The sequence below is a fragment of the Hippichthys cyanospilos genome, chromosome 13 (genome assembly GCF_059441005.1).
Source record: "Hippichthys cyanospilos isolate Australia breed blue-spotted pipefish chromosome 13, RoL_Hcya_1.0, whole genome shotgun sequence".
Taxonomy (NCBI): domain Eukaryota; kingdom Metazoa; phylum Chordata; class Actinopteri; order Syngnathiformes; family Syngnathidae; genus Hippichthys; species Hippichthys cyanospilos.
This window is the reverse complement of record NC_142381.1, coordinates 2,268,904-2,294,086: the sequence shown is the minus strand read 5'-3', so window position 1 is coordinate 2,294,086 and position 25,183 is coordinate 2,268,904. Positions and strand designations below refer to the sequence as shown.

At 38.6% G+C, this 25,183-nt stretch overlaps 2 protein-coding genes across 5 annotated transcripts; both read right to left on the bottom strand.

The window, feature by feature from the left end:
- Window positions 1-10,213: 10,213 nt before the first annotated feature.
- LOC148413426 (uncharacterized) lies at window positions 10,214-20,704 on the bottom strand. Of its 3 annotated transcripts, none has more exons than XR_015867545.1 (9): window positions 19,921-20,704; window positions 19,453-19,610; window positions 18,482-18,726; window positions 18,238-18,325; window positions 17,402-17,514; window positions 16,702-16,839; window positions 16,510-16,576; window positions 10,381-10,482; window positions 10,214-10,298 (listed from the first exon to the last, which is right to left on the bottom strand). XR_015867545.1 is itself a non-coding variant. In XM_088430620.1 (8 exons), the coding sequence occupies exons 1-8, from the start codon at window positions 20,009-20,011 to the stop codon at window positions 10,444-10,446; spliced, it is 939 nt and encodes a 312-aa protein (XP_088286746.1). In that variant the 5' UTR covers window positions 20,012-20,704; the 3' UTR covers window positions 10,357-10,443. The 3 variants fall into 3 exon arrangements, 1 of the variants encoding a protein (XP_088286746.1); XR_015867546.1 differs by having other exon boundaries at window positions 16,510-16,573; XM_088430620.1 differs by lacking the exon at window positions 10,214-10,298 and having other exon boundaries at window positions 10,357-10,482.
- A 135-nt stretch (window positions 20,705-20,839) lies between these two features.
- leprotl1 (leptin receptor overlapping transcript like 1) lies at window positions 20,840-25,141 on the bottom strand. 2 transcript variants are annotated; one of them, XM_088430624.1, is made up of 4 exons: window positions 24,976-25,141; window positions 23,343-23,418; window positions 22,809-22,995; window positions 20,840-22,502 (listed from the first exon to the last, which is right to left on the bottom strand). In XM_088430624.1, the coding sequence occupies exons 1-4, from the start codon at window positions 25,010-25,012 to the stop codon at window positions 22,386-22,388; spliced, it is 417 nt and encodes a 138-aa protein (XP_088286750.1). In that variant the 5' UTR covers window positions 25,013-25,141; the 3' UTR covers window positions 20,840-22,385. The 2 variants fall into 2 exon arrangements, with proteins under 2 accessions (XP_088286750.1, XP_088286749.1); XM_088430623.1 differs by lacking the exon at window positions 24,976-25,141 and adding an exon at window positions 24,530-24,669.
- Window positions 25,142-25,183: the final 42 nt, after the last annotated feature.

Here is a 25,183-nt window from a genome sequence, read left to right as displayed (position 1 = left end):
TGTTTTGGCGCGCCGCCTTTTGGCAAATTACCGCAGAAAATAGCGCTTGTTTTTTGGACGCGGTAATCATTCGTGTTCAGTGTTTAACCTGCGACTTACAAGGGCGACGTTCTTGGCCCGGAGGTCCAAGGCAGCACTTGCCCTGGCAATTTTCCGCAAATGGCGTTTTCCTAGCCAGGAAACATGGCGGCAGATTTATGACGTTTGAAGCTGAACCAGATGCTGACTACTGTATGTTCTTACCCGAGAAAATAAGTCGAAAAAGCACGGCGTCGTTAAATAAAGAAACCCCAAAATGAAAGCGACGCTACAACATAGAATTTGGTTTGCCTTGTCCGGACAAATTTATGGTCTGCGCTCTACCCAAAATAACTCGGCTAAAATGACCCTCTTCAAAACTTTTGTTTCGCTCAATATCGCCACTGTAAAAAAAACAAAAACGTGAACTTTTATATCAAAAAATCCAAATGAAGAAACAAGCACAATGAATTCTTTACGCGTGACCTTCATAGGGAAAATTTTCTCGAAAATACCGCATTGTTTGCCATTAGACGTTACACTGTACTGCAAAAATTATCTAAACATTTCAAAACGATTGTGAAATGTTTTTGACAGTTCTGGCGCGAAGGTATGAAAGAGAGCCCCGCTTGAGCCGCGACTGTGGTCCGACCAGGAATTAAGGGTCGAAATACGAGCTTCTCTATGATCGAGTGACTCATCCGGAGTCATTTTTGACGGAGAACGGAGAATTAATGCATGGTTAACTTCAAGAAAAAGCATTGATATCAGCATCCAGTAATTAGGTCTGAAAATCACTCATATAACATAGCAAAACCAACTTAGCATACGGTAACCTAGCAAAACATAAGCTAGCGCAAAATAACCTAGCTCGACACGACCCAGTGAAACAACGAGAACAACGTGCTTTAAAATAAAACAGAATAACATACGTCAATGTGTGGTTAACTCCATTCAAAGTACCGTATTTTCCGCACTATAAGGCGCACCTAAAAGCCTTCATTTTTTTTTTGAAAAGCTGGTGGTGCGCCTTATAATCAGGTGCGCCTTATATGTGGATCAATATTGAGATTGGGATTGGTAGATGGGGAATGAAGTGATAAAATAAGCTTTAACTGTTTCTTTTGTATGTTTACAGTTGAACAAGGTTGCTAATATTGACATTGACTTATTATGCTCTAGAGCACAGGTGTCAAACACAAGGCCCGGGGGCCAAATCCGGCCCGCCACGTCATTTTATGTGGCCCGCGAAAGCAAATCATGTAGGTTTCCATGGCCCTTGCTAAACTCTAGCTTGTTGTGCATAACGAAAAATAAAGTTGAGATTTTTTGGCTTGTTCTGTTACAGTAATATAAACAATAAACGAACAAACTAGAATGCTTTACTTCTGATTTCAAAACAACTAAGCCATCAATTTGTTGTGTACAGTAATAATACTATGAGATCATTAAAAACGACTTGGTTTCCCCAACCTATCGGCCCAATGAAGGAAGTTCTCGCTACAAAATGGCCCGCGACAAAAATGAGTTTGACACCCCTGCTCTAGAGTTATTATTTGAGTTATTATTGTTATCACTTTGTGTATTACTATATTGTGATTGAAAAAGTTTTCAAATATGTCATTAACCGAGGGAGCGCCTTATAATCCGGTGCGCTTTATATATGGGAAAACCGTTTGAAAATACGTCATTAATTGAGGGTGCGCCTTATAATCCGGTGCGCCTTATAGTGCGGAAAATACGCTAATAGTCCACAACTCAAAATGTCATCGCAGAATAAAATGTAACCCGCGATTCTTAACTTGATATACAGTATTTCAATGGCTTGCTTTACATTCCAAGCGAATCTCCGCAGTCCGAAGTGGTAAGTCAAAGCAAAACCCCGACATTCACAAGCTGACGCGACCTTGACATTTCCCACCATCTTTCATTGTTTTATACGGCCATGCGTCGGGGGTGCATCCCCGGACCCTTTTTTCCGTCGAATTTGAGGCAGCTGGAGCACGTTACCGGCCGGCGGCGGAGCAGCGGGAGGAGATGCAGATGGTTCGGTTCCCATGTCACCCGCGTCTTTTTGGCCCGGACGTCAGCCAGCCGGTGGAGAAGGATTTACTCTCGCGCAGAACATGTGTACATATACAAAAAGGTACACGCTAATAAGATCTCCTTCATACTAAGTCACGCACATCACGCGTGGAATGTTTTCACACACGTTGTTTCCATTTGCTCTGCGGACATTAGGTCTGCGTTCTCATCCACAGACACACAGGCCAACGCCGTATAAAAATTCGGTATATTTCAGTAGCTTTCGCTAGCGTCAAATAATCAAAATTCGAAAAAGCTTCTACACAGAACGTGCCGTCTTCACAGTTTGAGTAAACGAGGTTTGAATCGACCTAGTTCCTGAAGTTGGTTTAATGGCGATAAACGAATTAGAAACTCGCTGTCGGTTCCGACCCGTCGCCCGTGTTCCCACAGTGGCGCTACCAGGCAACATGCACAAAGACCATGACAACATCAGCACACAACACTGACTCACCCTCGCATTAATATTTCTTTAATTGCAAACATATTCCTCGCTGGAGCGGCCGCCGTGAGTGTGCCACGCACCGTGTTTGAGCTTTATTGAAAGCATATTTTTGGATGAGCCGGGGCGGTATGGGAAGGGGATTTGGAAAATCCTGGAAATGACTTTGGAGACCCCCAAAAAAAGATGGCTTGGGGGCGAGGGTTTGCTTCTATTTTATAGTGTCATAGCGCCACGCCAAAGTTCGAAGAGAGGTTGATAACTCGGACGAAAAACGTGACCTCGACCCCACACCGAGGAGCCTACCGTGTACACGTTGTAGAAAATGCCGCTGACAGCTGCAGGCAGGTGGAAGATCTTAAAACATACTCAATAGTTTTGGGAATACACTACTGCTGCTTTTGATTGAGCGCCCGAGTCAAGAGAATCTAATGCAACGTAACATAACATACCGCAAACGAACAAAAAACAGCTTAACCATGCGAAACACATCATACCATAAATATAACGTAGTATATCGCATTACATAAAATCAATCGCCGGACCATTTCAGTTTAACTTTAGCGCATATCAAGACGCTAGCACACAGCAAACTGTGGGTAACAACAGCTAACTATAATACAACTAGCAAAACAAGCTAAACACAGGACTAAAACAGAATAGGACGCTAATATAGATACGAACAACTATATAGATGCTAATAAAAATACCATTTCAATTTAACACAGTGAGAAATTAGTGCAAGGCAAATTCATGCTAACAACAGTTAACTATAGGTATACAATTAGCATTACAAGCTAAACAGATGGCCAGGTCATTCACGATAACAGAAATGAACGCTAATATAGATGCGAACAATTATGTAGATGCCAACAAAAGTACCATTTCATTTCAACACACATCGAGAAGTTAGCATGAGGAAAATTAACGTTAACAACAGTTAACTATCACGATACGATTCGCAATACAAGCTTAAGGGATGGCCAATACAACACGATAACATACTTAATCATGAACATACGTACGTAGATGCCACTAATATGTAGATGCTAACAAACAGACTATTTCAGTTTAACACACATCGTGAGGCTAGCAAATTCGGACTAAAACAGAAGCAAACACTAGTTTAGATGTGAACAAATATGTAGATGCTAACAAACGCAACACCAATTAACACGCGTCTAGAGGCTAGCATAAGGCAAGTTAATACTAACAACAGTTCACGATGGCTATAGTGCGATTAAAAACGCTAACACACTGGTAAGAGTAGCCATTTTGCGAGCCAGGAACATCCAAAGGCTAAAACGCTGCAAGCACCACACACAGAGGCAAACATTGAAAGTAAACAGATAGCTGAAGCTAACACAAAAGAGCCAATAAATTGAAAGCGCACACAGCAAACACAGATCGACAGCAAGTAAACACACAATTTGCGGCGGCTAACACACTGCAAACACGTAGATAACGAAATAATACGGAAGCGGAACCGATTTAAAGCTAAAAGAAAGCAAACAAATTTTCCTAATTGTGGTTTTTCCTCTGCTGCAGATATCCTGCGCCGTTTGCAAAAAAAAAATCGCTGATTTGCAACCTCCGGGTATAATTTTTTTCTCTTTTTGTTATGCCAAAAGATTGTTGTCAAGAGTTTCCTCTATTAGATTTGGGGTCAACTATCTTTTAGCCTCAAATATCCATTAGCCTCTGGCTGTGCGTTAGCATGAGTTGGGCAGTAGTTTGTTGCTTAATGGATCATCTGTTTTGCTTTTACGCTTATTATTAGCCACTGTTAGCACAGAGTGCCCCAATGAGATAACCTTTAGGTGTGTGATAGCCAGAAATTGGCAAGCGTTAGATGTTTAGCATTAGCATTTCTAATAGTTCTCTATTGTTTTAGGCGTAACTTGCTTGTCTATGTTGTGTTTGGTTTTAGTTTTACTGATATTTGTAAGTCGCTGTTAAATTTGCTGTGATTTGGCTAGCGTCAGTAAATTGTTTTATTAGGATTCTTAGTTGTTTTAGATTAAACTTTCTGGTTTTCATTTTTGTTGATAGTCGCTGCGAATTGGCTAACATTCGTAGTTTGTTAGCACTGTTATTAGCATTTCCTCTTGTTTTAGACATAAATTGCTCATCCATTTTGCTTTTACTTTCTATTTTTATTGATATTTTCAAACCGCTGTTACTCTGCATTTGCTGTGAATTGTCTTTTTTTCAGTAGTTTTATTCCTCATTAGCTGCCGTAATCCTCAGTTTTGGTGTGTGCTACGATGTGTTAGCCTTTAGACAACAGTGAACTGTCCAAAGTTAGCAGCACTGCTTTTTTAGACTTAAATTGCTCATCTGTTTTGTTTTTACTTTGTTTAATTGTTGTTGTTAGCTGCTGTTCGTTTTCATGAACCTGTTTTGTTTTGGGCATGCTGCAAAGTAGCCTCTGGATATGTTTTACTGTGAAGTGGCCACTGTTAGCAGTTTATTAGCATACATTAGTGCTCGCTGCTGTTTCAGACATAAATTGTCCATCTGCTTTGCTTTTACTGATATTTTTTTTGCATTGGGACAAAAGGTTGGAAGGAAAAAACCAAGTCAAAAAAAAAAAGGTGCTATCAATTCAAAGCATGTGGAAATTAAGTGTAGCCGTTGTCGTTATCTCTTTGAGTTCTTTAGTGGGATCTTAAGTGTGAGATAAAAGAAAGCTTAGGCGTTTATCTTAAAAGCGGGCTGACATTCCAAATGAGACAATGCTGTTGACTGGGCTGCTAATTGAACGCACATTTTGGGTTCAGTGTCTCGGCACATGCCAAGTTGGAGTGCATTGACTAAACTGTGGTAAAAGAGCGACACCAAGAGGCCACTGGAGGAATAACCGCTGCCCATGTTAACTTCATCAGGGGCAATCAGCAACTTCGTCAAGTCAATTAAAAGAAAAAGTATTATTGTGTTCAACAAAACACAGTATTAAAAATAAAGGATTTCTATAGATATTTCTGCATACTGCATACTTTATGCATGGATGTTAATTTGCTGAAAATTATTTATATAATGATGATTTTTTTTGCATTCAAGGGATAGTTGTTTTTTGTCGTTTTTAGTCGTAATTCGGTAAGTAGAGTTACCGCTGTATTACAACATGTTCCTCAAAGTGTGAAGAGAAAAGCAGCCTAAAGCAAAGAGAAGCAAGATGGACGGGGGCGGAAACAGTCGTGCCCTGGCACCCGACAACCATTTCAGGTCTGATAGAAAATAGATCGCAGATGTTTGCACGCACGCACGAGTGAAACAGCGGAGGAAACGCTTGCAAGCCGGTGCACCTCGGATTTGAATACACGTGAACCGAGTTGAGGCAGACGTAATTCATTAAAGCGCGTGCCGCCGACACATTCCCTCATTGAATAGCATTAAAAAAAAAAAACATTTCTGAACTGGACAGGCAATGCTTGATGTCACTGATTCCGAACAATCATCAAGTTAGCTAATTTCACTTAGATGGTCCAAAAATGAAGAATCTACTTCAAATAATTCAACTTTCGGCGTCCACTGATGCCAAGCAACAACATAATAGCTTAATGTTCTATTAACAGGCCCATATTTCACAGCGAGTACAATGTGAGATGACATCATGGTCATTACGTAAGGGTTTAAACTTTGCCTGACGTTTTAGTTTGGCGGCGTGCCAAGAGTTTTCTGATGTAAAATATGTGCCTTGGCCTGAAACACGTTTGGAAACAACGCTTGAAATAACATGTTTAACTGTCATTAGTATTAAATATGAAGTAAACCATTTTAGAATAGAAGAATTATATTAGCGTCTTTATAGTGAGGTACATTACACAAGAACCTCAATGTTAGCAGCTGTTTGTTATTAGCATTGTTAGCATTTATGTTAGCATTGCTGTTTTGGAAAAAAACTGCCGTTCTGTTTTGAGTTTGTTTTTATTTTAATTTAGGTTTGTTACTGTTAGACACTGCTAGTTGTCCGTTAGCATTTGGGGCCAACCAATTGCTAAAAAAAAATGCCGAAATGTATAGTTTAAACCTGATATACCACAAACTATGATCCTAAATTTCAATTTATTAATTTCAACTTACGTTTTTTGTTCAATAAATGGCTGACAAATGATTTGAGCTAATAGTTTTACCGCTAAAACACACGCATATGCCAGCCTCAAGTGTTAGCATTTATATTAGCACTGGGCTGTTTTAGACATAAATGGGTCCCTTGTTTGCTTTTGTTTTATTTTAGCATTTTGCTAGCTGCTGTTTACCGGGGCTTTAGAGCCATCTTGTGGCATTTTATGGCATAACAGAAGTAGCTCAAAAATGTGCAGGCAGGAAAAAAAAAAACAAAGATAATTAGTACCTCTTGCCTTTGTTGTGATAAGATGGAATTTCCTGTCCCTTTCTGTGGTAGCATCAAAGTAAAGGCAAAGAAAAACGCAAAGTTATCATCTATGTTACATATTCCATTCTTCATTCTCTGCCTTCAAAGGCTTCAGTTGCTTGTCTGAATGAATTGGAAAGATTATCCTGGGAAAAACTAGCGAGAATGCTACTCATACTTTGACTGGAACGCTGCAATGCGGCCGTCGTAATGGGCCAGGGTAAACAGGCCGTAGACGGGAACGCTCCACGTGGAGCACATCTGCCTGACGTTGGCCTCCACATGGACAATAACAGACTTTTCTAGCTTCAAAACTGGAACGACCTCCACAGAGCGCATCACCTGCTCGGTCGACGGTGCGAGGGCCGCTTTCGGGGGGCCCCCGCCGTCACCCTCGGCCGGAGCCGGTCAGGGTTCACGCACGTCCATGTACACGCCATTGTGCTACGACAGATGGCAAGCTCGTTATGAGTCTTAATGAGCGCGTTCGCTCAGGAGGGGGAATCCAGTCCGACTTCATTTTCCGGACTTGGGACTCAATTTGAAGGAAATGACTGAAAGGGTCTTGACAATTTCTGAGTATTTTTACTTTTTCTATCTCCATAAAACTCCCAAAGTATAGCAATTTTGCAGTTAAGCTTATTAATGTTGTCAGTAGGGCTGTACGGGCAATAAATACAAGTTTGATTTTGAGCAATCCTTCTAGAAGATTACAATTTTAATGGAGTATGAATAAACAAGCAAGTATTAATTTCATGAAGTTTCATTGAGCAGTCATAAAAAGGAAACAAGCAACACCTAAAAGTACTGAGTATATGAAAAATGTAAACATTCTAATGTGTAAATACAACTAATAAAAACAATGTATTTACACATCCAAATTTTTCTTATCAAAGCTTCTTTGAATAGAAATTATTACAAGCAATATAATTTATTGAGACCCTTACTAATGATCAATTTAAAGAATTAACATCTAAACATTTTTTATATTATAATATAAATATTATAAGTAAATAGTAATAATAGTAAGGTGTATAATTACTTGTCAAAACAAAATTAAGTTAATTATTCTGCATTATTCTCATCATATTAAAGGGATAATTATTAAGGGTCTCCTTAAATTAATATTCAATCGATACCAGAATACTGAGTTTATGAAAAAGAAACATTCTAATGTGTAATTAGCGATAAAAATGTATTTAGATGTGAGAAAAATAATAAAAAGTGAATTCCTTTTTATTTTCTTAGCAACTCTACTCAGATAAAATAGAAAAGATTACAAGCAATAGTAATGATTGAATATTAAACTCTTAATAATTTAAAGACATAACTCATCTAAACAAAATGATTTATATTCTGAATCATATAAACATAAATATAACAAAACATTATTAAAAGTGAATGATTCCCTTTTGACCAAAGCTATTCATATTAAAGAATTGTTATTGAGGGTCACCAATAGTTCATATTTACTCAATAAAATGATGGCATTCAATTATTAATATTTGTAATATATAATATGCGGCATCATTTGAATTGGGTGTTTTTTGTATAGTATGCATTTACTTGGCCACTGAAAAATAAATAATCATGACATTTTAAAATGAGCACAGAAACGTGCAAGAAGCAAAGGTAGTAAAGGCTCTATTTTTTTTCTATAACTTGAAATTTTCCTGACATGTCACAGAAGTATCCAGTCTATGATGGAATTTGCATCCATTTAAAAAAAAGATCGAATCTAAGCTATTTCACCTCTGCATTTCAGACGTGCTCATCCCAAGTGTGCCGTTGTGACATGGAAGTTGTGTTTGGGGCCAAAGTATTTGCATCACCTTGCGAGTTGTTTTTGGCTCCATGGTCCGTCCTTGCATGTCATCTGGACAGCACATGCTTAATGCGTTTGACTCAATGCTGCCATCTGGTGGAAAGCGGCGGTGACGGAAAGAGACGCATGAGTCAGAACAAAATGGACGCTGCATTAAAAATAAATAAAAAGAGTTGTACTTACGTGGAGCACAGAAAACGGGAGCGTATCCAGAAATGTCTCATTGTTTTGCTAGGTGATAGCCACAAGCTAATGAGGTCACTTGACTGCTGTGTACCAAGCTAGCTTAAAGAATGATAAAAGTATTTGGGGAAATAAGTAGGTAGCTTGCTAGCTTGATAGTTATACAAGTAGTTGGGGAAATAAGTAGCCGGCTTAATAGTGATGTGGGTAGTTGGAAAGATAACTACGTACATTGCTAGCTTAATAGCTAGGAATGGAACTAGTTTGATATTGGGGTAGCCAGGTGTGTTAAGTAGGTAGCCGACGAAAAGGGGGCGGAGAAAATCTCAAACCCTCTAGACTCAAAAAATAAACGTTGACTGCCATCTAGTGGAAAGACATTGAATTGTTCTGCGTTTCAGTGGCATAGATCGGGGGTGTCCAAACGTTTTCAGAAAAAAAAAGGATCCAAGGACCAGTTTTATCAAACGCTAAATGTGAAAGGGTATAAAGTTGTTGTTTAAGGATTTCTCAAGTTTTTGGGCACTAGCACTCAGCTGAATCCCAACTGCACCTTCAGAATCAAAACATGGACAATCTGTAGTAAGATTATCTTTTTTTCTAGATGAAACCAGTTTTGCTTCTAAAGGTGAATATTTTTTTCAACCGTCTTTTTGAACAGAAACTGTGGCTATTATTTTATTAATAACTAATTGCAATTTTGCATATTTAGAAAAGCTCTTCTTTAAAAGCAATTTATTTGTGATGATGCATTTTCGCATTTCACTTTGATGTCTTTTTTTTCAGTTTCATGTCTCTGAAAATGAATGTGAGATATTTATTTACATATTTTATACATATATTGTAAGTGTACACTCAGTTCCTTCAAAATGATATATAATGCATCAAGGTAGCTCACATTTTGACAAAGTTCGAGCGATTTGAATGATACTAGATTGAAATCCTTTGAGAAAAATGCTTTAAAATTTTGGCACGTTCATCTTTTGAAGTATCAATTATCTACTAAGTCCTTATTTTCATTCAGTTCGATTACTATTTGAACCTTTTGGTTCTTCAGAAATGAAAGTTGAGACTTTAATGTTGTTTTAGTACAAAACACATGTACTTATTCATTTTTAGACTGATTTTCATGTTCAAATTAATTTGCTCTCAATTTGAAAAGAACATTGTACTGCTCCAATCATAGAATTACAAAGCGCTTATTTAGACTAGCTGATACTTGCAAAAAAAAAAAAAAAAAAAAAGTAAAATCTCACATATTCCCTGAAGTGCCTCCACGTACCCTGATTTGAGGACCGCGCCCCCGATGAGCACAACTGGATATGTTTTTTTTCCCCGTCTGGTTATTTGTCGAAAAAAGTGAACTACTGCATAATTAAAAACAAAAATAAAGCAAAATGTCAATCTTCAGACACTTTATTATCAGTCCGTTTCACAACTTTTGCCCACCTCCGTCGCTTCCACCGTGGTTCGCAAAAGAAGAAGCGTCCCGGGCTGCGGAGTTTTTAATCTTCAAGGAGGTTTTTGGTATCTGTTGATAGGACTCCCCGCCTGAGGGCAGGATAATAAAACTGTGAGTGAGGATGATCAAAAACAATAAACAGAAAATATGCGCGTGACGGGAACGCGAAATAAGAAACATGCGCGAGTCGGATACGTGCCAAGAGGCGCCGAGAAGACGTGCCGACGCGGCCTCCGCTCGCAAATTTACGTTCTCATAAAAGCAAACGGTTTCCTCATTTAGGATTCCAGCGAAACATCTTTTACTTCACGTACAACATTTACATAAATAACCGGCACGAGGCAGACTTAGAAAGACCGATGGGTGACCGGGTTAGGAAAATAGAACATTTTACAAGCTGGATTCCCTGTTCGATGCCTGTTTCCAAAAGGCTTAGGTGAACTTTATAACAGGAAAAATTCTGGTTTGTAACAGCGCCTCCGCTTTCCAGTAGCTAAAATCAGTGTAAAAACCGCGACAATAAGCCCCGACCGTTTGCGAAGGATCCCTGCCGCAAACAGCAGAAAAAAAACAAAATAACGTTAAAATGTCTTTATTGGCGTTATAAACTGTAAATATAGCGCACAATATGATCCCAGAATACTTTTATTATTTCAACTCATCTTACAGCCGTGCCCTTAAAAATAAATTGCTTACAGATGATTTGGACGTTAGCTTGTAACATCTGCTAGCAAGCAAAGCTAAAATTAGCTCCTCCCCACCAAACATAAAAAGTTCCCTATATTTCTTATTTAAACATAATTATTTGGCGCCCTCTTGTGATATCTTTGAGTGTTACAAGCTACTAGCTAGTTTTAGTTAACGCAAAAACAGAACTAGGCAACACGATTATCATATCTGCGTCACTTATAAACCGTAGACAAAGCTACTTAGAAATGATTTGAAGTTTTTAAGCAGATTTTTCTTACGAAAAGTTCTTACTTGAAACTTTTTCCTGAACATTGACACGCCTAGTTTTTTTTACCTTATCAACCATTCCAAATCTTATCTGTTCAAATTATATTTAGCGATGCCAACAATTCACAATTTTCACCACTTAAGTATCAACAAAAAAATCCAATTTATGATTTTTCAGTTTTTCACCTGTAATATTTACATTTTTTCACAGATTTAAGCCATGAAAACACTCAGCATCATTCCACATCATCCAAAATTATTCCCATTCATACAACACCTTTAAATTTAAATTGTTTTAATTGGAATGTGCGGAGAACAGTTTTGGGCAGCTCTAGTTAATTCATTAAGCAGCCAACCTTAAAAAAAAAACTGTAACTGGAAAGTCAGAATGCTCAAAATTGGCTGTCAGCTTCTTTCTCGAAAAAATGACTGGCATTAAAATAAGTTGAAAAAAAAGGCATCAATTTTCACTACACTAGTTTTAATCAAGAGCAAATGCGTAAATTGATATTTTCGTGATGCGGATCAATCGGCCCTCCCATATTTTGTCCCCACCACATGAGTAGCGGCAACAAGCTTCTGGAGAAAAAAAAAAAAATTGCGAGCCAGACGTTCTTATCAAGCAAAAATTTCCACCATGTCAGACAGACATCAAACCAAAAGAAAGCAGTAAAAGAGCAAGAAAAGCAATCACCAAGCCAGACGTAATTACTCACACACGTTGTTCGGTCAACTTTTGTGAGATTTACGAGTGTCAGCAGTGAAGTCAGCGAAGACTTTATTGTGGCGCAAACTTCGAGTCCCAATGACGGAACGAGCATAAATTGCGCTCCCGGGTTCACGCTTGGGTCGAGGTTGCGCGCAGAAGTGGGCTTACAACTGTTTGGCATGTAAGCACCTGAATGGGACACGGTATTTGTGTCAAAATCAATTTCCCCGTTGCGAGACGTTTAATTCGGGGGGGTAAACGTCCCCTGCTGTCATCAGTTATTTCACAGGCAGGGGTTCGGTGAAGCTATTATCACGTTGCCTCGCTTTCAATTGAGTGTTATAGGTGTTAGCGCGATGTTAATGTGCAAACGTGCTAGCTTGGCTAGCTCTCAACACATTTTGAGTCTGCAATATGGTCTTTTTTACAGAAATATAACAGGTAAAAATTTGAAATGCATTATAGACAAAAGTTTATTTTAGACAAAATATGCTAAAAATAAATAGAGGGGACAATCCCTTTAAATACCATTATGAAGTAGTTTAGTACAGTGGATCCCCGGGTTACGACACCCCTGGCTTACGTTCTTTTCACGTTACGAAGTGGAATACGAAGTTTTTTCATCCCCTCTTCAAGGTGTCTTTCCCGCTTTGCGACATCAACAACTGTCATGACCTGTGGGGTTGGCTGTGTTTATGTTGTTTTGCCTCCCTCTTCAGGCATTTTTAGGTAATTAGTGAATTACCATAGGTTTCTATTGCTCGCCGTACGGCAAATTTGCCTTACGACCCCGACCCCGGAATGGATCAATTTCGTTTAGCAGGGTTCCACGGTATACATCTTTGGGATTGAATGAGTTAATTGTGCTGCCTGTCAGTATATATCGCTAACATAGAAAGATAAACAAATATAGTGCATAATTTGTAGTAGGTTGTCATTGTGGCAACAGTTCAGCTATAATTGGATAATAAAAAAAAAAAAAACTTCAATACCCCTTTAAGGGATTTATTTATTTCCAATTACAAGTAAAAAAAAAAAAAAAAAGTCTACTGGAACAAATTGCATTGAACTTCCGTTGAGCCACTTTGAAGGCACTCAGAGACTTGTTTGCATTTTTCCTCCAGCGGTCCCTGTTCCTCCAGCGAGATTGTCTTTCGATCTCAGAGAGGAAAAAAAAAAGGAAAAAAAAAAGTCATCTGCACTCAATCTAAATAATTATTCCGAGCAAAGCCGGTGTAAGAGGTGTGGGCGAATGGAGCATGAAGGCCATTGGCAAAGCGGCAGCCTGCGTTTGTTATTAGTCATCTGTGCTGCTTTGGAAAGATGGTTTGGGGTTCACGACATAAGGGGCTGATGTTGAGTCCCGCAGTGCCCGAGTCAAAGTCTAGTCAAAGTCTAATCGCTCGTTAAAACATAAAACTGGATTTGGATTGAGAAATTGTGACTTGTTTAGGTGACTTTGTCCTTAACAACAAAAACAAACAACAACAACAAAAAAACGGGTGCGAAACTCCATTTTTGGAGTCAGTGACTAAAATGTTTTTGGGCTGCATTCAAGTTTCAATCATCCCCACACGCGGTGCGGAACTCAAAAGACTCGATCGGACTGGAGGGCTCCAGCGGCTTCACAACAAATCCACGGGGAATCTGACAGCCGTCCTCAGATGAATACGGCGGTGTTTTAAATTTCAACTCCACCACCGAGAACGGCGCGCGGTAGCGTTCCAGACGTCTCCGAGAAGCCCCTTTGTAGTTGAAGGATGGGCCCGAAAAAGGAAAATAATCCAAAGTCCTCCTAGACTCCTGTTCTTTATTTACGTAGCGACCTTTAAAGGAACGCGGTGTCGTAATGTGACCTTAAGATAACACTTTCAAAAATCACGTCGTCTTGGCTTATAATAATAAGCCTGACGCGACGGCGACCTCGGATCACCTGCTCTCGCCGTCTTGGCTGTTAGCGTTAGCCTCATTGCTAACGTTCCAGTTCGTAAGCGTGTGCTGTGTGTGTTCGCTAAGATAATAAGAGAATGTTTATTTCCAGACATGATGACATAACACAGATGCCTTCTATTAGCCTTTGGCAGCGCCGCTTTCAGCTTCTGACTGCGTGTTTGTCGGTGATCAAATGCACATTTATCACTGCTGTCTATTTGTATTTACAACTGATGGAAGTAAATTGCGCCACGATAGTAGGGAGAGTCCAAAGGAATGTTCAACCATAACCAAGTACAAATACTTTGTAATTGTGCTTACCGGTAGATATTATTTTTGCGGGGTTTTTGCGGGTACCAGAAAATCTAATTGAACACTTTTGATGCCATTTTTTAACGCAGGTTGAAGTCACCTCATGAATATATGGTTTTATTTAAATTAATTGATACAGTAGTTTTATAGCAATTGATACCCGAATGTTGGACACCACTAATTTAATGCTCTTCATAATTCCATTGTTCGTCTGTCTGCCTTGCTTCCAAGCTAGCTAGGTCGCAACCTTGCTCACTAGATAGCTAAGCTAGCTATCTTGCTCACTATCTAGCTAGCTACCCAACTTGCTCTCCTTTCATCCATTCAGTTAGCTCGCTAGCTAGCTAGCTACCTTGCTCGCTATCCATCCTTCCAGTTAGCTAACTAATTAGCTTTATTTTCATATCTTTACAAGATCAGAGCTCCTTGGTTCCTGACAGAGTTACTTCTAGAATCACAATGAGATTTAAAACTAGTGCCTGGTTGCGTCATGTAGGCGTCTCCTGCTCGCTGAAGACAGTTTGGACTTCAGAGAGCTGTTTCTTCACGAATGCACGCAGCCGTCAGACAAAATAAAAACACGTCTTGAGTGTTCTGGCCGTGCTGCCGGCTTTTCTATAAAGCAACAGATGGACTTTTTCCTTCAATATTGTCAGCGTGTTTTCTCTTTCAAGGTCAGACCTTGTAAAAGTGCAAATAAGATGCCAGGAAGTGAGGTCATAGATAAGCATTTCGAAAGATTTACGTTGCAACGACGCCAGCTGCCAAAAACGTAAGTTTCACAAAATAGACGACCTCCAGACACAAAGGTCATCAATGAGATTTAAAGTCATCGTGACTAGATATAATGTCATCGTGATGAGATTTAAAGTCATCATGACAAGATTTAAAGTCGCCATAATGAAGATTTAAAATAATTATGGTTACATTTATTGTGATAAATGATGAGATTTAAAGTCATCACGGCGAGAATTTAAGTCATTATGATGAGATTAAAAATGATCATGATGAGATTAAGCCACCAACGACATTTAAAGTCATTATGACAAGATTTCAAGTCGTCGTGACGAGATACTGCATAATGTCAACATGATGAGATATAAAGTCATCATGACAATATTAGAAATCTATGAAATCTTGTGTTTTTCTTTTTTAACGCTAGGTGACCCTAATACGCTGTTTCAGAAGTTAGTAAAAGTAAAAAAAAACAAATAAATCCTCAAGTAGCTTTCCAAGCACTTGTGCTAAAGCTTGATTAGCATAAGAACTGTGAAGAGGTTCCAGCACCCGCAAAAGTATCAAAGAACACTTTTAGGTTAGGAAATACTCCGCTTTGGAATATTACCTCTGTTTTTTTAAGTGTTCTATTTCATTCCCGTCTGTTGTCTTAGAAGACTTGTTGTTTTAATATTCTGGAACGTTTTTCTCTGTGCGCCTTCCACCATGTTTTTCAATGTTTTTTTTTCTTTTTTTCCCCCTTATGTCTAAAAGACAGTCGTGCTTGGATTTTCCAAGTCAAAGTCATTTTATGATGGTAAAAAGTATTCCAAAAGACAATCATCTTCCATTGGAGTAAATGCAGCTCAGATTTTTTGGCTTCGTCTCTTGTCTTCACTGCTAATTGGCCGAAAATAAACCGGCTAACTACTTGAACATTTCTCTCTTTGGGTATTCCACCGTGTTTTTATATACTGTTTGGAAGAAAAAAAATACAAATCTAAATGACAGCCGTGTTGGATTTTCCAAGTCAAAGTCCTTTTATGATTATTAAATGTCTTCCAAAAGACAATCATTATTCATAGGGGTAAAAGCGGCAGGCTTGTTTGATTCTTATTTTCGTTACTGGTTTATCCAAGAATATATAAGCTACTTTAATACTTTGAACAAGTCCCATCGTGTTTTCATATGTTTGTTTATTGGTGCCTTGACGACAGATTCGGTTGGATTTAGGAAGTATAAGTCATTTTATGATTGTTGAAAGTCTTGCCAAGAAAGACTTGAGTGAATTTTTGACACTGGTTGGCGCCCAACGTATTCAAATTTCATTTCCCATCGGAAGCAATAAAAACTAAAGAGAAAATCAGTTTGGTAATGCTAACATGCGTGTCGTGCGAGTCCAGGAAGGTTTTAAATATTTTAGAGGTAAATAAATAATCAGATTATTCAGTCTTCAGTGAGCATTAAAAAAAATAAAAATAATAATAACCTGCTTGTGGCACTCCTCATATGTGACCTTCACATCTTCATCGGTGTCCAATGAGGACGGACTGCTTCTGCGCAAACAGGAATTTTATTAAAAATGATATTTGTAGCACTTGATTCTCTCAACTTGAAGATTGATATCATCTTCATACAATTATAGCATAAGTGCAAATGTCGATTGCGCGTTCCTGCTAACCTGTTATAGCAATCGCTTTCCTGTAGAGGGCAGTGTTGGCGCACATCATCGCAAGACTTGCGCTCTTTCGTCTTTTTTTCCAGGGTGCGAACGTGCTGAAGCAGACTTTCTCGCTCCTCCAAAAAACTATCTTTAAAACTGTAATAAATCACACATCCAACACGGGTTGGTCTGACTTCTTTTCAGTGTGTAGTTGCACATTAATCATAATTTAAAAGCATTGAAAATAGCTTAAGAACAAATCTATCAACACGCTTGAATGCTCATCTGTCTGAAAAAGAAAACATTCTTTTATTAAAATCAAAATTGATTCTTAGTTCATTTAACCTTGTTCAAGGACTGTTTTTTTTTATTAAATATAATTCATAACAAAAGAGAATGGAGACGTTTACATGAAAATGCAAAAAAACAGCTTTGAGATTTATATAATAATTAGTCACAAAATTGAGTTATTTCAATTGCTTTAGCTTTGCTCACTGTTTTGTTATATTTTAAATAGCTTTCATAACAAAAAAGGAGACCTTAACATGAAAATGTAAAAGAAAAAGGAAATATTCACCTTTTCACATTCAAATAGAGCAATCACAAATATTCCAATTAGGATTTTTACGCTTAGTCTTAAAAGGAAAATAATAATTAAAAAAAAAAAAACATGTAAAGCGTGAACATTTGACCTGAGTGTGTTGAGGCTCCGTCCCACCTTTTTACGCAGGCCATCCAGTAGCGCTGTTGCTGACACAGCCACTCAAACTGCTCCAGTGTTTCCTGGAGCTTCCTCGCACTGCTGTCATTCTCCAATTGCAGCGCTCTCACCTTGAAACATCATCATTAAAAAATATTAAAATCTGAACAAATAACCCGGAAATTGTCAACAACAACTAAACCACCTCGTTAATACAATTTCTCGTTCTCTTTAGGGATTTTTTTTTTAAACGCACGAGACTTGGCATGTGCAATTGCAATAAAACATAATTGTGGATTTTGGACTGTTTGTGGTTTGATGGACTGCTTTGGAGTTGTCTAAGTCAAGTGTAAATTTAAAAAAAGAAGAAGAAACAGAAACTTTTGACAGGTAGGAATGTTACTTGAGTTCCTCGATTGCTAATGTAGCGTTTCATCATTTCTGGATGACCTTGGCCTCACACTTGAATAAGACAAATAACACTTGTACGTTTAAACTTCCATTGCGCGCTTTTTCACGAAGACTTGGACAATAGTGTTGCAAGCCTGACACCTACTGGACAAAAGAGGTAACGCACATTGCTTCGTCTTTTATTGATATTATTTCAAACGCCTTGTTCTCGTACTTTAGGATGCATTCTTACGACGTATGAACATTACTTTTGCTTTATATATTTATTCCATCCCACAAATGATGGAAATACAGCACTTTTGTTAGTTGTTATATTCATATTAACCAATTGTTTTACACCTAAACAATTGTTTTGTAACAAAGATAATTCAAATTAGACGATAACATAAATTGTGTATATATATATATATATATATATATATATATAAGTTATTTATTCTCACCTGTTCCTCATGTGCTAACCGTATATCCATCAGCTCCTTGACCAGATTCTTATTGTCAACACGAAGCTGTTCCAACTCTGCCGTTTTTCTGTCGGCGACAAAACATGAGGAACGCATCAGTACATATTCACATTCTTCTAATTTGTGTGTTTCTAATATGATTTCCACATTAGAGAGGCGAAATATTAAAAACAGCTCGTGGTAGGGTGCGGTGCAGAAAGTAGAAGCCACAGTATTAGTTTACGTTTGTAGCTCTGCCAGGAGGCCTTCTCCCAGGATGTCACCGCGGTGGGCCTCGGGGTGCAGCTCTGCGGCACTGCCGTGATGCAGCTGGGCCTCGGCGTGCAGCCCGTCCACTAAGCCCTCCAGCCGTGCTTCGGATCTCTGGAGGAACAGCAGCTCCGAGCACACTTGACGTATGAGCTCGGCATCACGCTCGCTCTCCCCCGCCAGGATGATCACGCGCTGTTGTAGCGATTCCACCAACTCCTACAAACATGCGTTACATTAGATAGTGGATAGAGATATAGATGAACTTAGGTGAGTGGATGAATGGATGTTCTCGGATCTATATAAATAATAAATAAAATATGTGACAGACATTCCAGAGTCTATATACACTTAAAGATGATTCTGTTGAGCCAACGCCTCAAAGTCAGCGAGTTCAAGTCAAGCCTAAACCTGACGCATGCATGAGTTAGTCGGTACTCGGTTAATTGTGATGGCCGGAATTCCTGGCAAAATGAAATGTTCATAAGAACACTTTCGTAGTGGTGGAAATGGTTTTCATGAAACAAATCATTTAAAATTCAGAGAAAAACAAAAATAGCCTACATGTATAATGAACTCATTAAAATAGGAATTAAAATTGAATGAGTTATCGCAGAAGTATATTTTGGGCATGTTATACTTTGCCTGGCTGAAAACATTCAAAAACAACAATTGAAAAAACAATTTAAAAAAAATACATAAGGTTTTGAGACTTTGAAGCAACAAGGTGCCTCAGGGCTCTTGTATAAGTCCCTTTCTGTTTACATTTTGGACTGTATATTTTCATTTGGCGCACTTCACTGGTGGTGTAACAATAGTAATCTTTTTCCCGACAAACTATGGCCAAAGTTAACCACATTTATATGTCGACTACTAATAAAAGTGCATCTTCATTTTTCAGTGGCTAAACATGAATTATCATGTCATAATATGGTTATTTTGCACCTGCTGCTGCTGGATGGTGCCGATAAGCTGGTCCTGTGTCCTCCTGAGATCCACATTGCTCTTCTCAAGGTGGAAAAGTTGAGCGGCCACATCTTGGAAGTCTTTCTGCAGCTTCTTCTCTCTTTCCCTGGACAACAGGACCTCCCTGTCTGAAAGAACTGCAACCACATGAAGGCCCGCTAAAAGACAGGATCACTTCCAATATGCAACGGGCCAATTTGTCACAAATTTAACAGCGGTATTTTGAGCTTGACGCCAAAGGCATTTGGACGAAGATGCTAGGGAGCTGAAATTTCACCCAGATGGTGACAAGGTGAAGTTTCAACATGGAAAGACCACTTAGTTCTCACACTACTATTATTGTACCATCCCTTGGCTAAAATACTGCGAGAATGAAGTGGAAAGAAATGACCAAAAAATGGTCAAAATACCGCACAAGGGTAAAAGGCACCTGAAGAAACAGCTTACCTTTGTCACGAGCCAAACGCGTGCACTTGGCGGTCAGATACTGGATCTGACCGTAGTCTTCATCCCTCTGCGCTCGGAAAAACCTCCTCATGGCTCTTCGTTTTGACTTAAAGCTTTGGCCACCTTCCCATGATTAGACGGTTGTAAGAACCTCAGGAGGTTAAAACCAAGCAGACCTCTCCATTAGTATTCTTAGAGCAGAAATGGAGATTGCCGACTGAGGGCACACCGCGGTGTTAATCTGAGTGAGCTGTTGGCAAAACTGAGAGGCGAGACGAGTCGAGGCGACTGAACGTGTTTAGGCTTACTGCTTTCATTTCTTTCTTTTTTTTTCCTATAGACACTAACTTGAAAAGTGACTAATGATGAAGGTGTTCGGCACATTTATAAAGTGTCGGGGCAAGTTGTGTTGAGCAAGCCGGGTTTAGAGCAGGTCAACACCTTTCCGTTGTAAAAGCATGAATTAAAATTTGCACCTGGGGCGTTAAAACATGGCAGGTAAAAACACATCTTCAGTTTGATTTGAAATGAAACTCAAATCACCATTAGTGTCTATTAGATGGATACATGGAAGCATGTTGGGATAAAGAGAAAAGAACAAATTGATTATGGTGGGGATAATACAAAAGATGAATTTGTATGTGTACACTGTAAAGTTGGTCAATTATAACGGTTGGAAAAGCGGAAAAATTGAAAATTGAAAAACAGAATTTGATGAACTGGATTATGTTTGCGGAAGGCTCAAAACTGCATGATAGGAACCCTTTAATAATAAATTCTTATATAATTTCAGACTCCTCCAAAATACTACTAAAAAGAAAATAAATAACATTTAGGATACAAGACGGCAAACTATTTCTTTTTCTTCATCAGAAGACAACATTGTAAAAGAAACTTCAATGACTGAACAGGTCAGAGAGAATGTCCCAAAATTGCATTTATTTAAAAAAAAAAAAAAACTCGGCAAGCTGTCTACCGCCATTAAAGAATAATAGAACATAACCTGTTGTATGAAATTTAATGAAAGGTATCTGACTGCCCATGTGGGAGCCAAATGCTAATAGCGGTTTTTAAAAAAATGAGGGAGGGGCAAGCTCTAGCTACGCAACACACTGGGTCAGAACATAACAGGAAATTCTTAGCGTTCCCTTTCACTCAACATTTTTTGGATTTTTTTTTCTTTTTTTAAACACCACTAGTGGGCGCATCTCCAGTTCAGCGCATTTTGATCTAAAAAGCAGGAGTATTATGGAACAAAACACACAAACGGTGTCAGTAGTTTGTCACAGAGCAGCCTTCATTCCAGTGCTTCTTATCTTAATACAATCAATTCCTTCACTCGAGTGACGACGTCAAAATATAAAAAAAGAGCATCATAGGATTTGATGGATATCAACTGGATGATTGATGATGAATATTTATTTGTGTTTTCATCATGAGCGCGACGGAACAGAATAGAACCTCCAGTGATATGGCACCACTTTTTTTTAAAGCCCGCAAAGCAAGGGGTGAGACAAAATATCGATATCGCGATGTACGAAAATGTAATCTTTTTTTTTTTTGTTGGTACAGTATTGATAAACTGGCATCCAATATCAATATGATCTTAAAGGGAACTTAGTGTGCAAATTGACTTTGAATTGAAATGCAGCCAGTTAAGTTTTTAAGAGTGCCTGGCACCCATCAAATGTTAAATGTTTAAATGAACCTGTGATTTTTTTGAGCACACCATATTCCTCTGCAGGCTGGACGCAGATTGAACGACTCTCAGTCGAGGAAGACTTTCAAGAGTCTCCAGAAGCTTCCAATAACACCACACAAGTCACAGGATGATTCATTGAACATTTGAGCTAGAGTTCAAACAAAAACACTGACAAAACCAATACAGTGTATCAGCATTAGCGTACATGTACGTTTTCATAAGGTAAAATATCGCAATATCATTTTGCGAGATATTCTGTGCTTCCCACCCCTACTTTGGTAGAACGTGTGTTAGCAGTTGGCAAACTAGCAAAGAGGGACATAACCGCACACCAGCTAATGGGCTGGAATACATGCACTCAAAATGACTAACAAAAAGGAATTGATATTGTTATGGAGGTCTTCCGAGACATTTCGGGTAATGTTCTTTTCAAAGTTTTCACAGCGTGGCAAGCTGCTGCTGCTGCTGTTGGCAGTTTGGCTCCAAACACTCAAAATAGCAATACAGAAGTAATGGAAGATGTCGGAGAAAAATTCCCAAAAACGAGCGCAAAAAAATAAACCCACTTTCTGTCAGTTCTATGTGAAGCTGGCTTGGATAAAACAAAAGCTATTGCACGGCTTGAGAGTGACTCTACTATAAATAATAATAACAACAGAGACCAAATAATAAGAACATTAATGGTAATGCTAAGAATTATAAACAGAATATTGTCGATAATAATGATAAGATAAACAATAATAAAAATGGTCACTCTGCTGGTTTACCACTGCTGCCAGCTGAAATCATCATTGGATCCAAAGACGAGGAAGAAGCCCAGGATGGTTGCAAAAATGACGATATTTCCCGTCGAGACCAACGCGCATGCTCCCCAAGCGATCTGCAAAAATCAAGTTTGGTGGTTTAAAGGGAAAGTCAAATCTCTACTAGGTTTCCCTAACAGTCTTAACTTATTCAATCCCAAAGACGTATTTTTATGTTTTGCCAAGAGTTGAGATATTTACACCCTCTCAGATGGATAAAAAAGGATGGATTTTGCTGCTTTAATTCATATTCCGCTGACACAATATTAATCATTATATCACATTGTTTAGTCTCGTGGGGTCACGTACAACATATTATAATAAAAGACAAAACTTTCGGGTTGACTTGGCCTTTAAACACTTGCGCAACTCTGATGACTTACGATTTGCGCCCGTGCAAAAACAATGGGCAGGCCAAAAGCTGAGATGACGATGCCCGTCGTGAGGAAAATTGCCAGCTCTTTGCAAGCGTTGCTGGCTGAGTCGGTATCGTCCACAACCCGCCGGGAGATGCAGTACGGAAGGGGCGACAGGATGTAGAAGAAGAGAAGGAACAGCGGCCAGTATTTGCTGCGCATGGAGAGAAAATGATGAGAAGAGCGTTGCAACAGCTGATGTGTTGTTATGGCATAAGAAATGGAAATTATGACAAATACAGAACAATACAAAAAAAAAAGTCTTTGCACAGATCATAAAATAGAATACTGTATATTTACTGTCTCATCAAATTAACAACACTTTTTTTCCATCAAAATCAGAAGAAAATATTAACACATATTAGTTAGTATAGGATTACAGTTAGGAGTGATTATAAATGGAACAGTATAGATAACTTTTTATTTTACTAACTCTAAAAGATAAAAGGTGCAAAAGTAAATACTATCAACTTAATATAGTATATAGTTCAATTTCCTTACTCATATACAGGAAGGGCACATCCCAGCATGAGGAACATGAGGCCGATGGCCCCTCCGAAGGACAACGCGATGAGAGCTAGAAGACAGCAAAGAATATTCATATGGGAAAATAAGTAAGTAAATTGTGTAGCCCTTTACAGATGGACCTCGCCGTTAAAACATGAATACAGAATGAAATCAGTCAAGTCATTCGGGAAAGCGTGCCAAAACAAACATGTTTTTGACTGCTTTGTTAAAATAAAAATATAGAGAAGATGCCGCTTTTAGCAACGATAAAAGTGCATTTTACAATTTGGGGGACAGCGAGGAGGTAATTTTGGTGTTGGTATATTTATGACACAAAGTAAACAGAAATAAATCTTGTTTCACCACACACTTTTATGAATAATCAAAGTGTGAACTGTAAAATATTGTAATGCATTGCATTCAGAGGATTTCATTCAATGAAATGATATATTTATGGGGGGCGGCAGTGGTAGCTTGTTTAGTTTTCCTAAATTTCTATTTTTTACTGATATTTTGATGCACTCCAACGTGTGGCAAGCACATTAGTGTTGCTGATGATGTCAGCCGGGAATGACTGTTTACGGCAGATAAGTGTATCTTTTTTTTTTTGTGTCCAGTGAGGGGAAATTTGAAATCAACCAGACTAAATGATGCGCGACCCCCCAAAACCCTACCCAGCAATAAGTAGCGCCCCGAGCTACATACCATGTGACTAATCAGCTGATTTCCCGTTTGACGACAATAAACCGAGCAACCAAAGAGTTTTCACAGAGAAAATGTCCTTGTTTATATTTTGCAAACACACATTAGCATCACCTAATTGGCACGTAATCGCCCGACTTTCGCTTTGGTTAGCCTTAGCCTATTAGCGATGGCTACAACGTAATACGTGCCGAGAAAAAGCCAACAAGTTCACAGGTTGTCATGATTTTAAGAGTTACAACATACAATTCGCTTCAATAATTGGAAAAAATGGCACCTTAAAAAGGGTTAGGGTTATTTTTAAGCTAACGCTAATGACTATCGGCCTGGTTGCTATACTTTTCCATTAGCTAGCTTAAAAATACCAAACCCGTGCGTAAGGCTTAAACGCATTGCGTCAAGCTAACCGAGCGGATGCGGTTATTTTTATTTTTTTGTCGTGTCACACGAAAAAAAAAAAATAACGTCATTTGCCACACCTTTGATCCCAGCCATCTCCCCCGGACAAAGAATCGTCACACTATAGCCAGGCCAGATGACAACAGCTCCCCCTCGCATCCGTTTAGGACTGCGTCGGAACTTGGAACGCTTGTCTACCGTGAGGCCTTCACATACTGGCGTGAATGTCGGAATATTGGTAAACTAGTGGATGTCTCTTGAAATATAAAATCGTAATATTTTTAAATTTCGTCATATATGTAATGGAGATCATTGTAATAATATTTAAAAGTGTGTTGTTACCGTCTGCCACTTAGTATGGACAACTTGATGCTTTGATTGGATCTTTTGTTTATAAATCCCTTCTTCACACGCGTACATGAATGTAGCAAAACTCTCGTTTAAAAATATCATAAAATCACACTCTGAAATAGAATATCAGTGATTATAAAACACAAACATAATCCAAAACATACGATTTACTTACATATTTGTGCTACAACACCGTAGAAATGTAATTCCATCGTAAATCAAAAACGAATGCATTTCCATCACAGAAACACAACGTCGTCGCGTTGGATGAAATTAAAAATAATACAAATAGTTACAATCAGATATCAAAATGGGGAGCGCTTGATGAAGACTACAAAGTTTTAACGCCTTTGATGTTAAACCGGATGTACACGTTTCTACTT

Coding starts and splice junctions, on each gene's coding strand:
- leprotl1 (XM_088430623.1), bottom strand. CDS start 24,608: ATGCGAGGGGGAGCTGTTGTCATCTGGCCTGGCTATAGTGTGACGATT. Junction 23,419..24,529: donor GGAGATGGCTGGGATCAAAG/GTGTGGCAAATG, acceptor GCTGTCTTCTAG/CTCTCATCGCGTTGTCCTTC. Junction 22,503..22,808: donor TTTTTGCACGGGCGCAAATC/GTAAGTCATCAG, acceptor TGATTTTTGCAG/ATCGCTTGGGGAGCATGCGC.
- LOC148413426 (XM_088430620.1), bottom strand. CDS start 20,011: ATGAGGAGGTTTTTCCGAGCGCAGAGGGATGAAGACTACGGTCAGATC. Junction 18,326..18,481: donor CTCCTGGCAGAGCTACAAAC/GTAAACTAATAC, acceptor TGTCGCCGACAG/AAAAACGGCAGAGTTGGAAC. Junction 17,515..18,237: donor GGTTAGCACATGAGGAACAG/GTGAGAATAAAT, acceptor TGATGTTTCAAG/GTGAGAGCGCTGCAATTGGA.